The sequence below is a fragment of the Oryx dammah genome, unplaced genomic scaffold, assembly GCF_014754425.2.
Source record: "Oryx dammah isolate SB20612 unplaced genomic scaffold, SCBI_Odam_1.1 HiC_scaffold_29, whole genome shotgun sequence".
Taxonomy (NCBI): Eukaryota; Metazoa; Chordata; class Mammalia; order Artiodactyla; family Bovidae; genus Oryx; species Oryx dammah.
This window is the reverse complement of record NW_024070213.1, coordinates 47,542,505-47,556,856: the sequence shown is the minus strand read 5'-3', so window position 1 is coordinate 47,556,856 and position 14,352 is coordinate 47,542,505. Positions and strand designations below refer to the sequence as shown.

Below are 14,352 nucleotides of genomic sequence, written 5' to 3'. Positions count from 1 at the left end.
TTACTCTGATAACTCCAAGAAGCACATGCCATAATTCAAAATTCAGAAATAACAGAAAAGTTGGAAGGAAATGTCGCCCACAATCCCTCTAGGCAGAGAAATCCTTGGTCAACATTTTGCTTTTTTCCCCCTGTTATTTACTCAGTGCATATTTTTAATAACATAATCCTGATCACTCTGTATGCAGTTTTGAATTTCACTTTTTTGCCACTTACCATTCTAACACAAAGATATTTTTTTCATTTATTGCAGCTCTCTGTAAACATTTTTAGTAACTGCATAAGTTTTATCACAAACCAGAGTTTGTTTAACCATGCTCTGATTTTCAAACATTTGTTTCTTTGTCAAATTTTGGATTCTATAAATAAGGTTTTGGATAAAAATCCTTGTGCATGAAGATTTTGCTACATTTTGGATTCCAACCTTGGGACAGAGTCCCAGAAATGGAATTACTGAATCAAAGGAAAGGAGCATTTGTTAACACCTTGGCTACACAATGCCAAATTGCCCCATCATGGACGTGGAGCTGGCCACGGCTGCAGTGAGCTGTCTCTGTAAAAAGGACTTAGGTCAGTGTAGGGTGACGAACAGACATTAGAGTCAGGCAGACCCAGGCTTACAATCTTATCTCTGCTTTGTGACCTTGAACCTTGGTTTCCTTATCTGTAAAACAGAATTTCTCAACCTGGGCATTACTGACTTCTGGCAAAACTCTTTCTTATGGGGACTGATTTGTACATTGTAGGACGTCTAGCAACATCTCTAGCCTCTGCCCACTAGGTACAGTAACAGTCCCCAGAATGTGGCACAAGAAATGTCTCCAGATGTTACCAAACGTCCCGTGGGAGGCAAAATCACCCCGCTTGCAGATCACTGTTGTAAAGCTAAAATAATGTCTCTCAGTCATGTCTGACTCTTTGAGACCCCATGGACTGCAGCATGTCAGGTCTCCCTATCCATCACCAATTCTCAGAGTTTACTCAAACTCATGTCCATTGAGTCGGTGATGCCATCCAACCATCTAATCCTCTGTTGTCCCCTTCTCCTCCTGCCTTTAATCTTTCCCAGCATCAGGGTCTTTTCAAATGAGTCCATTCTTTGCAACAGGTGGCCAAAGTATTGGAGTTTCAGCTTCAGCATCAGTCCTTCCAATGAATATTCACTGATTTCCTTTAGGATGGACTGGTTGGATCTCCTTGCTGTCCAAGGTACTCTCAAGAGTCTTCCCCAACACCACAGTTAGAAAGCATCAATTCTTCGGTGCTCAGCTTTCTTTATAGTCCAACTCTCACATCCATACATGACTACCGGAAAAACCATAGCTTTGACTAGACGGACCTTTGTTGGCAAAGTAATGCATCTGCTTTGTAATATGCTGTCTAGGTGGTCATAGTTTCCTCCCAGGGAACAGGCATCTTTTAATTTCATGCCTGCAGTCACCATCTGCAGTGATTTTGGAACCCCCCAAAATAAAGTCTCTCACTGTTTCCACTGTTTCCCAATCTATTTGCCACTAAGTGATGGGACCAGATGTCATGATCTTAGTTTTCTGAACATTGAGCTTTAAGCCAACTTTTTCACTCTCCTCTTTCACTTTCATCAAGAAGCTCTTTAGTTCTTCTTTGCTTTTTGCCATAAGGGTGGTGTCATCTGCATATCTGAGGTTATTGATATTTTTCCCAGCAATCTTGATTCCAGCTTGTGCTTCTTCCAGCCCAGTGTTTCTCATGATGTACTCTGCATATAAGTTAAATAAGCAGGGTGACAATATACAGCCATGACATACTCCTTTCCCAGTTTGGAACCAGTCTGTTGTTCCACATCCAGTTCTAACTGTTGCTTCTTGACCTGCATACAGATTTCTCAGGAGGCAGATCAAGTGGTCTGGTATTCCCATTTCTTGAAGAATTTTCCACAGTTTGTTGTGATCCACACAGTCAAAGGCTTTGGCGTAGTCAATAAAGCAGAAGTAGATGTTTTTCTTGACTCTTGCTTTTGGGATGATCCAACGGATGTTGGCAATTTGATCTCTGGTTCCTCTGCCTTTTGTAAAACCAGCTTGAACATCTGAAAGTTCATGGTTCACATACTGTTGAAGCCTGGCTTGGAGAATTTTAAGCATTACTTTGCTAGCATGTGAGATGAGTGCAATTGCATGGTAGTTTGAGCATTCTTTGGCATTGCCTTTCTTTGGGACTGGAATGAAAACTGACCTTTTCCAGTCCTGTGGACACGCTGAGTTTTCCAAATTTGCTGGCATATTGAATGCAGCACTTTCACAGCATCATCTTTCAGGATTTGAAAGAGCTCAACTGGAATTCCATTACCTCCACTAGTTCTGTTCTTAGTGATGCTTCCTAAGGCCTACTTGACTTCACATTCCAAGATGTCTGGCTCTAGGTGAGTGATGACACCATCGTGGTTATTTGGGTCGTGAAGATCTTTTTTGTATAGTTCTTCTGTGTATTCTTGCCACCTCTTCTTAATATCTTCTGCTTCTGTTAGGTCCATACCATTTCTGTTCTTTATTGAGCCCATCTTTGCATGAAATGTTCCCTTGGTATCTCTAATTTTCTTGAAGAGATCTCTAGTCTTTCCCATTCTATTGTTTTCCTCTATTTCTTTGCATTGATCCCTGAGGAAAGCTTTCTTATCTCTTCTTGCTATTCTTTGGCACTCTGCATTCAGATGCTTATATCTTTCCTTTTCTCCTTTGCCTTTTGTGTCTCTTCTTTCCATAGCTATTTGTAAGGCCTCCTCAGACAATGATTTTGCCTTTTTGCATTTCTTTTTCTTGGGGATGGTCTTGATCACTGCCTTTTGTACAATGTCGCAAACCTCCATCCATAGTTCTTCAGGCTCTCTGTCTATCACATCTGTTCCCTTAAATCTACTTGTCACTTTCACTGTATAATCATAAGGGATTTGATTTAGCTCATACCTGAATGGTCTAGTACCCTATAGAGCCTTGTGAGTCCTAGAGACAATGCATCTGAGGTGCTTTTTCACAGTGCCTGGCACAGAGTAGATGCTCAGTGAACAGCAGCTGGACTGTTGCTCATGTAGAGTCATGGGACTCCACAGTTTCCATCTACAGGCCCCCTTAAGATCTTCCCCACCCACCTACCCCTAAAAGAGAATTTCCTTCTCTGATTCTTTTTTGAGTTTCTTGCATATATTCTCCTGCTGTGGGAAATGGAGAGAAGGAGGGTCCGACTCTAGGTTAGGGCATAGTAGAAGGCAGAGGGGTGTAAGGAAGTTTAGCCCCTCACTACTGTCTGTTTAACCCCTGCATCACTGTCCAGATATTAAGCTTAGTGGATTGTACTCTGGTTAGGTCGTCTTGATGACTCCTTAGGACTCTGGCCTTAGGATATGGAAGTTTTCTTTCCTTTGACAATCAGAGTAAATAGTGACCACTTGGACTTTTGTCTCAAGAAGGACTTTAAGGCTGCATCTCCACTCAGTGGATAAGAGTTCTGTGATTGGTTAAGCATGTCTGCCATGGACATGGAAGAGAAAGGGGAATATTTGCCATTTTCACCCTCAGCTGAGACCTCATCTGCATAGTCCGGCTCCCACAAAGGGGATGAATAGTCCTCTTGTCAATCTTCTTTTGAGGAAGTAGCCCCTCCCTCAGACAAGAAATGGGAACCTAGAAGGCAGGACTTGGGCCTGTAGAGGAGAAATTCCTGCCTTTCACTGAGCCGTTTGGATTTTAGGTACAAGTGTCTTATGAAAAGGTACAGCTGGGTGGCAAAGAACTGATGGGCTCTGCAGGCTTGGTTTCAGCTGGGTAATGAGGGGTTGGGAATGGGGGAGACAGTCCCTGACCCCCACAAGGAGCTAGGTTGGAGAGGGAGGGTTAAATTCTAGAAGGAGTTAATGTTTCAATCATGAGTCTGAAGACAGAATGCCTTCTTATTCAAGGGCCTCTCTCTTTTCTCCTCTATTTTTTCCCTTCAACTGATTGGATGAGGACCACCCACATTCTGGAGGGTAATCTGCTTTACTCACAATATACTGATATACATATTAATCACATGTAAAAAATAGCTTCACAAGCAAGTCAGAAAGAGAAAAACAAATATAGTCTATTAATGCATATATATGGAGTCTAGAAAAAGGATATTAATGAACCTATTTGCAGGGGAGAAATGGAGATGCAGATGTAGACAATGGACTTGTAGGCACGGTGTGGGAGGGAGAGAGTGGGGTGAATGGGGGAAGTGGCAGCAACATACATGCACTATCAAGTGTAAGGTGAATGGCTGGTGAGAATTTGCTGTGTAGCCCGAGAGAGCCCAGGCTGGCTCTCTGTGATGACCTGGAGGGACAGGAGGGGGGGGGGGGGGAGGGAGGGTTGGAAGGGAGGGGATAAATGTATAATTACAGCTGATTTGCATTGCTGTATGGCAGAAACCAACACAACATCTAAAAAATTTAAAATATATATTTAAATAAGTTTAAAAACCTCAAAAAAAAAAAAATAGCATCACAGCAACATTTAGATTAGTGTTTGACCAGACAACCGGGCACCATAGCCTAGCCCAGTTGACACACAAATTCACCATCACAAATGACTTCAAGGAACATCCCCTCAAGTGTGCAACACCTCCCACTGTGCAAGAGATGATTTCCAGAGGGACAGGGGCAGTGCCTTAGATACCACTGGTCATGGGAGTGATGCTTTTCAATTCTATTTTCATTCTAATTGCTTTCAGAGGAAAGGCTCCACTTGATATGAGCCTCTAACAACTCTCACTTGCTCTTTTTAACAAAGGAAAACAGGACCAGAATTCAGGTATAAATTAATTACATTCTTTTTATTGAATTAACTTTCACAGTCACCTTCTGTTTACAGCAAGGGATACTAATTTCCCGTTTATGGCAGTGACATAATGTTTCTTTTTTAGATATATATATTCAAAAACTAAAATGAGTCCATCAAAGATTAAGTAAATAATGATACAGGTGGTGCTTGGATACAACTACATTCCTGAAGGTTGCTTACAAGCAAACCACATTTGAGAAACACAATCTTAGTCAAGGAAAGTCAGAGCTTCAGGCCCAACCAGTCTCCCATAAGAAGATATTCTCTCCACGGCCAACCTGGGAACGTGCAGGTTTGGTTTGATGAAGGAGAAAGCTAGTTTTCTTCTAAGAAAGCATGAGAAAGGCCAGACTGTTCTCAGAGTTTGCCAGTGCTGAGAATAGTAAAACATGCCCCTCAAGGAGCATGGTAAAGTGCATAGATTCTGGAGCCAGAGTGCTGGGGTTCAAATCCGCCTTCTGCTGTTCGTGGCTCTGCCCTGCTGAGAAGTTATTTCACCTCTTTGGGCCTCTGTGTCCTTATCTGTAAAATGGGTTTATAAAGGTGCCTACTTTATAAGGTGTTATGAGAATTCAGTGTTAAAGTGCTCTAACTGTGCTGTCACAAATAGGTGTCATTTTGGACTGAGTTGCTATCGTTGGGAATGATGGACAAAAAGAATACTGTGTCACAGTGTACTAAGTGCTGTGACAAAGAAAATACAGTGTGGCATCTGACATAGGGGAGTGGGGGAAATTCCAGAATGGTGTCCTGGAATATAATATATAAGCCGACACCTGGATGATCAGCAGGAGTTAGCCTGGAAAAGAGGAGAAAGAGAATGTTCTAGATAGAGGGAATAACAGTTTATGCCCAGGCTCAGAGGAAAGACACAGTATAGTCCATTCTTGTGATTGCAAGGGAGGCAGTACTGTTTACAGCAGAGGCTGTGACAAAGGGGTGTGTCCCAGATGAAGAAGGCTGGAAGTAGACACCTACAAAGGGCTTTCTGGGCCTTGTTAGAAATTGTGGGTTCCAAAGAGCAGGACTGGAGTTATCGTAGCAGCCCGCTGTGCTTGAAGCAGCTCCCCAAACCTGATAAGTCATTGACAGGCGTGTGGTGAGTGAACAAACGCTTCCCTCTCTGCCTGATGAGACCATTTCCATTGAACGAGGGAATCTCGAGATGAGAATCTCTGCACCTCTTCTCTGTGAGTCTTGGCTGCTTGAAGGATCTGAAATCTTACTTCTGTCCACAGGTGACCTGGTGTCCCGAGCAATGCATCACCTGCAGCCCCTCAATGCCAAGCACCATGGCAACGGCACCCCCCTGCACCACAAGCAGGGGGCGCTCTACTGGGAGCCCGAGGCCCTGTATACCCTTTGCTATTTCATGCACTGCCCGCAGATGGAATGGGAAAATCCCAACGTGGAGCCCTCCAAAGTCAACCTCCAGGTGGAAAGGTAAGACGTGTATTGGCTTTGGATGGCCAGAGAGAGAAGCTCCCTTCCAGCCGACACCACTTTGTGGTGGGTGGGTATTGCCTCTGAGGTTGTGCAAGGGTGGGGCAGGGGAGGGACCAGAGCTGCCCAGTTTCCAGAAACTCACTGGAGGCTGAATCTTGTGCCCTGAGGAGTATCTGAGACCTCGGGGAGTGCTAAGTCTCTTCAGTCGTGTCTAACTCTTTGAGACCCTATGGACTGTAGCCACCAGGCTCCTCTGTCCGTGGGGATTCTCCAGGCAAGAATACTGGAGTGGGCTGCCATGCCCTTCTCCAGGGGATCTTCCTGACCCAGGGACTGAACCCACATCTCTTAGGTCTCCTGCAATGGTCGGCGAGTTCTTTGCCACTAGCGCCACCTGGGAAGCCCTGAGACCTGAGTGGGATCTTTGAAATGGGTTTGCATAGGGCTGGTCCAGTCTGGGATAAAAGTGGCCTGGGTCAGAAGAGAGGGTCTTCAAATTCTGGAGAGATGAGGGTTTCTTCAGTGCCAGGGGGCTTCACTGTGAAGGCAGCTTTGGGGGATGCCAGCCCTATGGGTGGGAGATGTCTGTCTTCATTTCACCCTGGCTGTCCTGGGGACTTGAGGGGGAAACCGTAACACCTGCACAGCCAGAAGTGGGCTTCTCGGGCACACAGGGGACAGCATAGCAGGTCCCATGAGGCAGAATCCTCATGGCAGAGAAGGAAGGGAGGGCTTCCTGGAAGAGGAAGCTCCCTCTGACCCAGCTTCTGCTGCTTCTCAGCACTGTCCATCTACTCCCTTGTGCCTCAACCTCCCCGTCCATAAACCAGAAGCAACACTAAGTGGTTTCCAGGTTCCCTTCTGCCTGGAAAACCCCAGGATTTTCTGAGGCTGGTTTCACCCTGTCAGAGGCAAGACATCCAAACTGCCATCCGTCCAGAAGGCTGCCTGGAGGCATCCCCTCTTTCCATGCGGACAGGTCCACAAGGCTCATCTCCCATATACGTGGGTGCACAGTTGCTTCATTCGTGTCCAGCTCTTTGTGATGCCATGGGCTGTGGCCCACCAGGCTCTTCTGTCCATGGGATTCTTCAGGCAAGAATACTAAAGACAACTGCCATGCCCTCCTTCCAAGGGATCTTCCCTTGGAAGATCAAACTCACGTCTGCCCGCGTCTCCCGCATTGCAGGTGGATTCTTTACCCACTGAGCCACCCAGGAAGCCCCTCATCTCGTCCAGCATCTCACAAATCAGGCCCATCCTCCAATGTACACAGGCTTGTACAGTAGTGACCCTGTTTATTGAGTGGTTAAAAGAGCTGGCTCTGTGATCCAGACTTGTAGGTTCGAATCCAGGCTCTTCCAATTAAAAGCCAGGGTATCTTGGAAAAGCGCCTTTAACCTCCCTGTGCCTCAGTTTCTTCATCTATAAAATCTATAAAATAAGAATAAATCCTTCATAGGGCTATTTGAAGACTGAATGCATTGAACAGTGCCCAGCATGTAGTAAATGCTTAATAAACATTCCCTTTTATAAATGTTGTTGGAGATCTTACCACACATAGCTGAACAGCTCCCAGTTTGGGCCCAATGCACTTTTTCTCTATTAAATGATTCCAAGTGGTTTTGAAATGTTCATTGGATGCTCTGATTCTGCCAGAATAGATTGGATTTAATTGGGCTTCTAAACCATTTCTCTTGGCTTTCAGTTAAAGAAGAGGATGGAGTGAGACAGAAATTGCCTCTTTTTTTTTTTTAAGAATCCCAAGTTAGCATCAATATTTCAAGCCAACCTGGAATTAACTTAATCAGGGGATTAGTCATGTCTGCCACTATCCAGGCCAAATCAGTGGTGCCCTGTGTATATTTTCATGTGCCAAACATACCCAAAGTGGAGAGGTGGCAACGTGCACATGGTCCCCAGGCAGAAAACAACCTCAGTCAGACACATCAAGACTTTGTGTTCTGAGTATGAATCATGATGGCTGGGAGGATGGAAGCCACTGGTCTCAGCTTTGGGGTATCTAGTTCTTCAGCCCCACCCAAAAGCCTGTAGAATGGGGTAGTTCCTCTGATTCATCTCCTCCCCACACTCTTCAATTCCTGCCTCTTTGTAGATGACCCTCTCATATCTCCAGTTAGACCTCACCGCTGAGCGCCAGAACCTTATGCAACTCAGCCTTCCAGTTTCACTGCCAAGTCTCACACTCTCAGGATACCTTATTCTTTTCTGCCCAACACAGCAAGTGTGTGTGTGTGTGTGTGTGTGTATTGCCTGTGAGCTTTGTGAGGACACAGAGCACATCTGTTTTGGTTGTCGCACCGTACCTAATGCCAAACTCAACACCTGGTATATATCACAAAGTTGATAATTATTTGTAGGGTGAAAGAATGGACAAATCCATTGATCCAGCTGCCTGTGGAACATTTCCATCAGAAGTGTTCATGACCACCTCAAAACTAAGGCCATCATCTTGCCCCTCAAACTGACTGTTCCTCCTTTCTCCCCAGTCTCCAAGAATGGCATCACCATCAACCTGGTCAAACCAATCAGAAAACTGGGGTCCACCCCACACTCCTTCCTTTCCTTCCCTCCTTCCGATAGCCAGCTAGTCAGTAGATCTTACTGAGGCAGTATCTGTGCCATCTCCCATTCCTCTAATCCAGGGCTCCCTAACCCTGCCCCCTCCCACATTCATGGCCTTTTAGGAACTGGGTTGTACAGCAAGAGGTGAGCAGTGGATAAGCGAACGAAGCTTCATCTGTATTTACTCAGTGGATATCCTCATCGCTCACGTTACTGCCTGGGCTCCACCTCTTGTCAGGTGAGCAGCACAGTAGATTCTCACAGGAGCACAAACCCTATGTGAACTGTGCATGCGAGGGACCTAGGGGGCACGCTCCTTACAAGAATCGTCCTGAAACCATCCCCCACCCTTGGTCTGTGGAAAAACCGTCTTGCATGAAACCAGTCCCTGGTTCCAAAAAGGTTGGGGACTGCTATTCTAACCCTTCCTCCCCAGATTGCTGCCACACTGCACGGCCCAGCCCCTTGTTCCCTTTACTGCTGCCGTTGTTTTCAGTCGCTAAGTCACAGCTGACACTGCATTTCATTTCTAAATGGCCTCCCTGGGTGTGAACCTTAATATTCTCTGACCAGCTCCATCCTCATGGTCACCAAACTGAAACTCTAAAATACAAATCTCATCCTGTGACCTACTCCCTGTCCCCAGCTCCCCAACCATTGCCTGGCTCCCATTGTATTTTCTGTTACGTAGTTTCCATCTTCCCTTCTGCAATCTATTTTCAGAATTCAGAGTGTAGTCGAAGTGACTATTAGTCTAGGGAGACCATCTAAGGGCTGCAAACTTTCTGGAACAAGTTTTAAAGAGGAATGAGCTGTGAGGGAGATCCCAGTAAAGAGAACATGTTCTATAGTTTGTCGGAGTCATTTATGTCAATATTTCCATTCCTCCTTGGTTGAACTTTCAGGGGACGACACAAAACAGAAAGAACTTACCATTTTTTGAGTTCTGTTCACTTTGGTCTTCAGGAAAGTGTATGGATTTGGGAGTCAGATCAACTTTTGGAATCAGATCCCAGCTCTGCTTCTTCCAGTTCTGGGACCTTGAACAAGTCATCTCACCCCTACTGAAACTCTTCTCTTCCACTGTAAAATGAGAATAAGACCAGCCTCTTGGGACTGGTGTAAGCCATAAATTAGATATTGTAGCTAAGACATCCAGTGCCATGCTTAGTAGAAGGAGAGCCCCCCTTATCCTGCGAGAGTAGCTGATATACATCTTTTTATTTTTGGCTCGAAAATGCTATTGTCGTTGTCCCTAAAGAAGCCTGTGTATGATTCCTTCTAGACACAAAGCTGTTTCTTCCCATTCTGAGCTAGACTAGAGCTTGGTATTTACTAGCATCTGAAAACACACAGAGAAGGGCTTCAGAGGAGAGAAGGCTCTGTTTTCAGTAAAACGTTTACAGCCGCTTCATACCAAAACTTACTAACAAGACATTTAAAGTGGGAGGTAGCATCCTAATTTGGAGTTGTTTTTTCTCTTTCTTTCTGTCTCCTTTTCCCCAGAATCAAACAACATTGCTTTCATTATCTATGCTGGCAAAGTCAAGTAAGGTTACGGTGCTTATGTGTTTATCATAGACTCTTCAAGAACAGGAGCTGAATATTGTGTGCTTTTCATCCATGCCCAACAGAAAGCCTGAGACATATTTGTTGACTGAAATAAAGATTGTTTTGTGCCTCAAACCATCTCTGCTTGTCAGAAGAGCCTTTCTTGGCTGGAGTATCTGGAACTAGGTCGCCATATACCATTTTCCTCTTCCATGTGGGCATAGCTTTCGAGTTGCTACATTTGTTTTGAATAGTTTCATTTTTCATTGTGGGGTTTTGAAGAAGCTCAGTGCCAGCATAAAATTTCTGTAGTTTAAGTTGTTCCAGAACTTTGGCTACTATTTTTTGAGCTTCTGAAATCTCTCACTTTATGTTCTAAAAAAAACTCAGATAAATGTTGTAAGATTATGATTAAACTATATGTATTTCCCAAACAGTAATGATAAATGTAAACCCCTCAGTTCTGAGGGTAGGCATCACATGTGGCTACTACTGTTTTTTTAATAGAATCATCTTAAATCTATGACAAGATTTTCCTGCCCTACATCATTACTGGGGCTTCCCTAGAGGCTCAGATGGTAAAGAATCTGGCTGCAATGCAGAAGACCTGGGTTCAATCCCTGCGTCGGGAAAAGACACTTGCTCCTCAGAAGGAAAGCTGTGACAAACTTAGACAACAGAGACTTCACTTTGCCAACAAAAGTCCATATAGTCAAACCTATGGTTTTTCCAGGAGCCATGTACAGATGCGAAAACTGAACTATAAAGAAGGCTGAGCACCAAAGAATTGATGCTTTCAATAAAGAATTGATGCTTTCAAAGTGTTGTGCTGGAGAAAACTCTAGAGAGTCCCTTGAACTGCAAAGAGATCAAAGTAGTCAATCCTTAAGGAAATCAACCCTGAATGTTCATTGGAAGGATTTATGCTGAAGTTGAAGGTCCAATATTTTGGCTACCTGAAGCAAAAAGCTGACTCAGTGGCAAAGACCCTGATGCTGGGAAAGATTGGGGGCAGGAGGAGAAGGGGACGACAGAGGACGAGATGGTTGGATGGCATCACCGACTCAATGGGCGTGACTCTGAGCAAACTCCGGGAAATAGGAAAACACAGAGACACCAAGTGTGCTGCAGTCCGTGGAGCCACGGTGAGTTGGACGCCACTTAGCGACTGAACAACAGCATCATTACTGGAAATACTAGTGATTCCTAGATGTGTTCGGACATGAATGATTTCAGTCATTTGTCACCATGAAATTGAAAAGAGGAGGATAAATAGGGGTGTTTTGTTGCCTGGGTTAGCTGGTAATGCCTGAGAGGAGCAGTGATCAGCTTCACATAGAAGACTAAGCATTAGGTACTTTTTCTCTACCCCAGTCTCTTGAGGAAACCAACCAAAATTTACACCTAGGCAGTGGCAGTTCTCACCCCTCTTGTAAGCAGAGCTGTGCAAACAAATGTGGCAGTGTCTACCAGGGAAATCTCAACCACAAACATGAGCCTCCAATCACCAACTATTTGAGGAAAATGAATGGGAGAAACAGAACAGTCTTAACAAATGGAAAAATTTACACTTGAGGAAATAGAGTTAACCAAGCAACAGACATCGGAAGCTAACAATATTCAAATACATCTTCCAAGAAACCTTACCAGAAAATCACCACAACACATCAGTACATGACAAGTGATATCCAAATGTTAACATATGCCAATGGAAATACCCCCAGGTTATGCAAAATTTCTGGCCTTCTGATTGTAACTCTTCCCCATTCTTTCCCATCGAGGAATGTATATCAGAATACAAGTGAGGAGAGTATCCTTGATACAAGCAACGCTACTAATAGGAATGTTTAGTTGCAAAAGCTGAACCTGCTTAGCAGAAAGAAAGCCTCTGGGAGGCCCAGTGTAAGCAGAGGGTTAACAAATCCTTCCCCTTCCTGCATAAGAATTTGACCTTGGGTTAATTCTCTAGCTCTGTTGCCCTGGAAACATGATAAAATTTGCAATATCAATTGTGTTACTAAGCAACATTGCTTATGGTCAAAATGACCCTAGATTGGTACATTAGATCTGGCCTTATAGTGAAAGTGAAAGTGAAGTCGCTCAGTCGTGTCCAACTCTTTGTGACCCATGGACAGTAGCCCACCAAGCTCCTCCGTCCATGGCATTCTCCAGGCAAGAATACTGGAGTGGGTTGCTATTTCCTTCTCCATATAGTACTATAAATACTTGGTAAATATCCAGAGATTTGGACTTCCTTGAATTCACTGATCCCTATAATAGTGATGTCCCTTTCAAGGACCTTGGAAGCTATTTCTGTGGAGTTGTTACAGGAGATGCTTGGATTCATAAATCAGGGCAATTCTCACCACCACCCAAGTGGATCTTATCTTCCTGCATCTGAGCATCACCTGGGTAGAAGATAGCTCTGAGATGGCTGGGTGAATTGTTATAAGGCCTCCCAGTAAAGGGAACGTTTGATGTTGTCACACAGGACAAGAGTGGCTATGATGGTCCCATGAGTCTAACTGTTTAGTGGAGCTTAAGAAGACTTCTGGTGCGGGACTTCCCTTATGGTCCAGTGCCTAAGACTCTGCATTCTCAATGCAGGAGACCCAGGTTCAATCCCTGGTCAGGGAACTAGATCCCATATGTTGCAACTAAGAGTTCACATGCTGCAACCAAGACCTGGCACAGCCAAATTAATAAATATTTTTTTAAAAAAAGAAGACTTCTGGTGGGCATTGAAGCTGGGGAAGCAGGCTCTGAGGCCACACAACATGGAACAGTGCCCACGCTGCACCCCAGCACTGCTCACAGCCATAGACGCAGGACCTTCCATCACTGACGCTGGACAGTGGTCACTCCCAGCAGGACCTCTGTCACCGTTACCCTTGAAAGCTAAATGTCTCTGCTTCCTCCTTTGTTATGTTCCGTTTATGCCACACCACTTGCTTCTAAATCAGTGGAGCCTGGGCCACATCCCTGCACAAAGCAGGAGGGGCAGCTGAGCCTTCCTGAACCGTGAACTGATGATGTGGGAAATTCTCCAGACAGTAAGGTCATCAGTGGTTCCAGGCACCCAAAAGCTTGACAGAGGGTCACAATACTTCTACTTTTTTAAAAAACAAATAACACATAAGTGGATCATTTGTACAGTTCAGTACTTTTGACCATGATTAGCCACACAGCTCACAACTGATTGGCTTATACACCGCAGGGAATATGCCCCAACATATGGACTCCTTAAGCTGACGCCCTAGGAACCTCGACAGCAAGAAGGAAGAGACAGGAGGACTATTTTTTTCCTGGCATTCTAAGCAGCAATGCAGGATGCCTTTTCCCAGAAGAAGAATACTACTTTCTCATCTTCCTAAAGGCCGTGATCACATCTGGCACAAAGGTCCTCTAAAATGTCCCCCAGTGCTAGTGGGTCCTGGAGAAATTCAGAGCCAATGGATGAATAGGGACAACCCAGAGTGGGAGAACCATGTATTTAGACCTGTTTTCTGCAGGGCTATTTGTGGGCTTGCCTGCAATTCCAACCACTGTATAAATGGTTCTAATGAAAAAAATGCATGTTGAATTCTAAGTAATTACCTTAAGAAACAGAGTTTTAAAACATGATCTATGTGTGACATGAGTGTTGCTGCAATTTACTTCATCTGACCAGGGTAAAAGCAACTGTAATCCCAATATTTTTCAAACTGCAGGTTATAGCCCATTAATGGGCCATTAAATCAATGCACTGCAGAGATTGGCAAACGATACCCCACAGGCCAAGCTTGGCCCACTGCCTGTTTTTATAAAGTTTTATTGGAACACAGCCAAACTCACTTGTTTACATATTATTTATAGCTTCTTTGGCACTTGTGGTTAGTTGTGACAGAGACCAAATGACCATCCAGGCTGAAAATACTATTTAGCCCTTTCTTGAA

General features: G+C 44.5%; 1 protein-coding gene across 2 annotated transcripts in view; it reads left to right on the top strand.

Moving 5' to 3' along the window:
* BTBD11 (BTB domain containing 11) overlaps positions 1 to 14,352 on the top strand; it is a 331,679-nt gene that overhangs the window by 206,392 nt on the left and 110,935 nt on the right. For both annotated transcript variants that reach the window (XM_040234782.1, XM_040234783.1), the window contains exon 3: positions 6,073 to 6,277. In XM_040234782.1, coding sequence (XP_040090716.1) covers positions 6,073 to 6,277 — 205 coding nt within the window. The remainder of the gene's footprint in view (positions 1 to 6,072; positions 6,278 to 14,352) is intronic.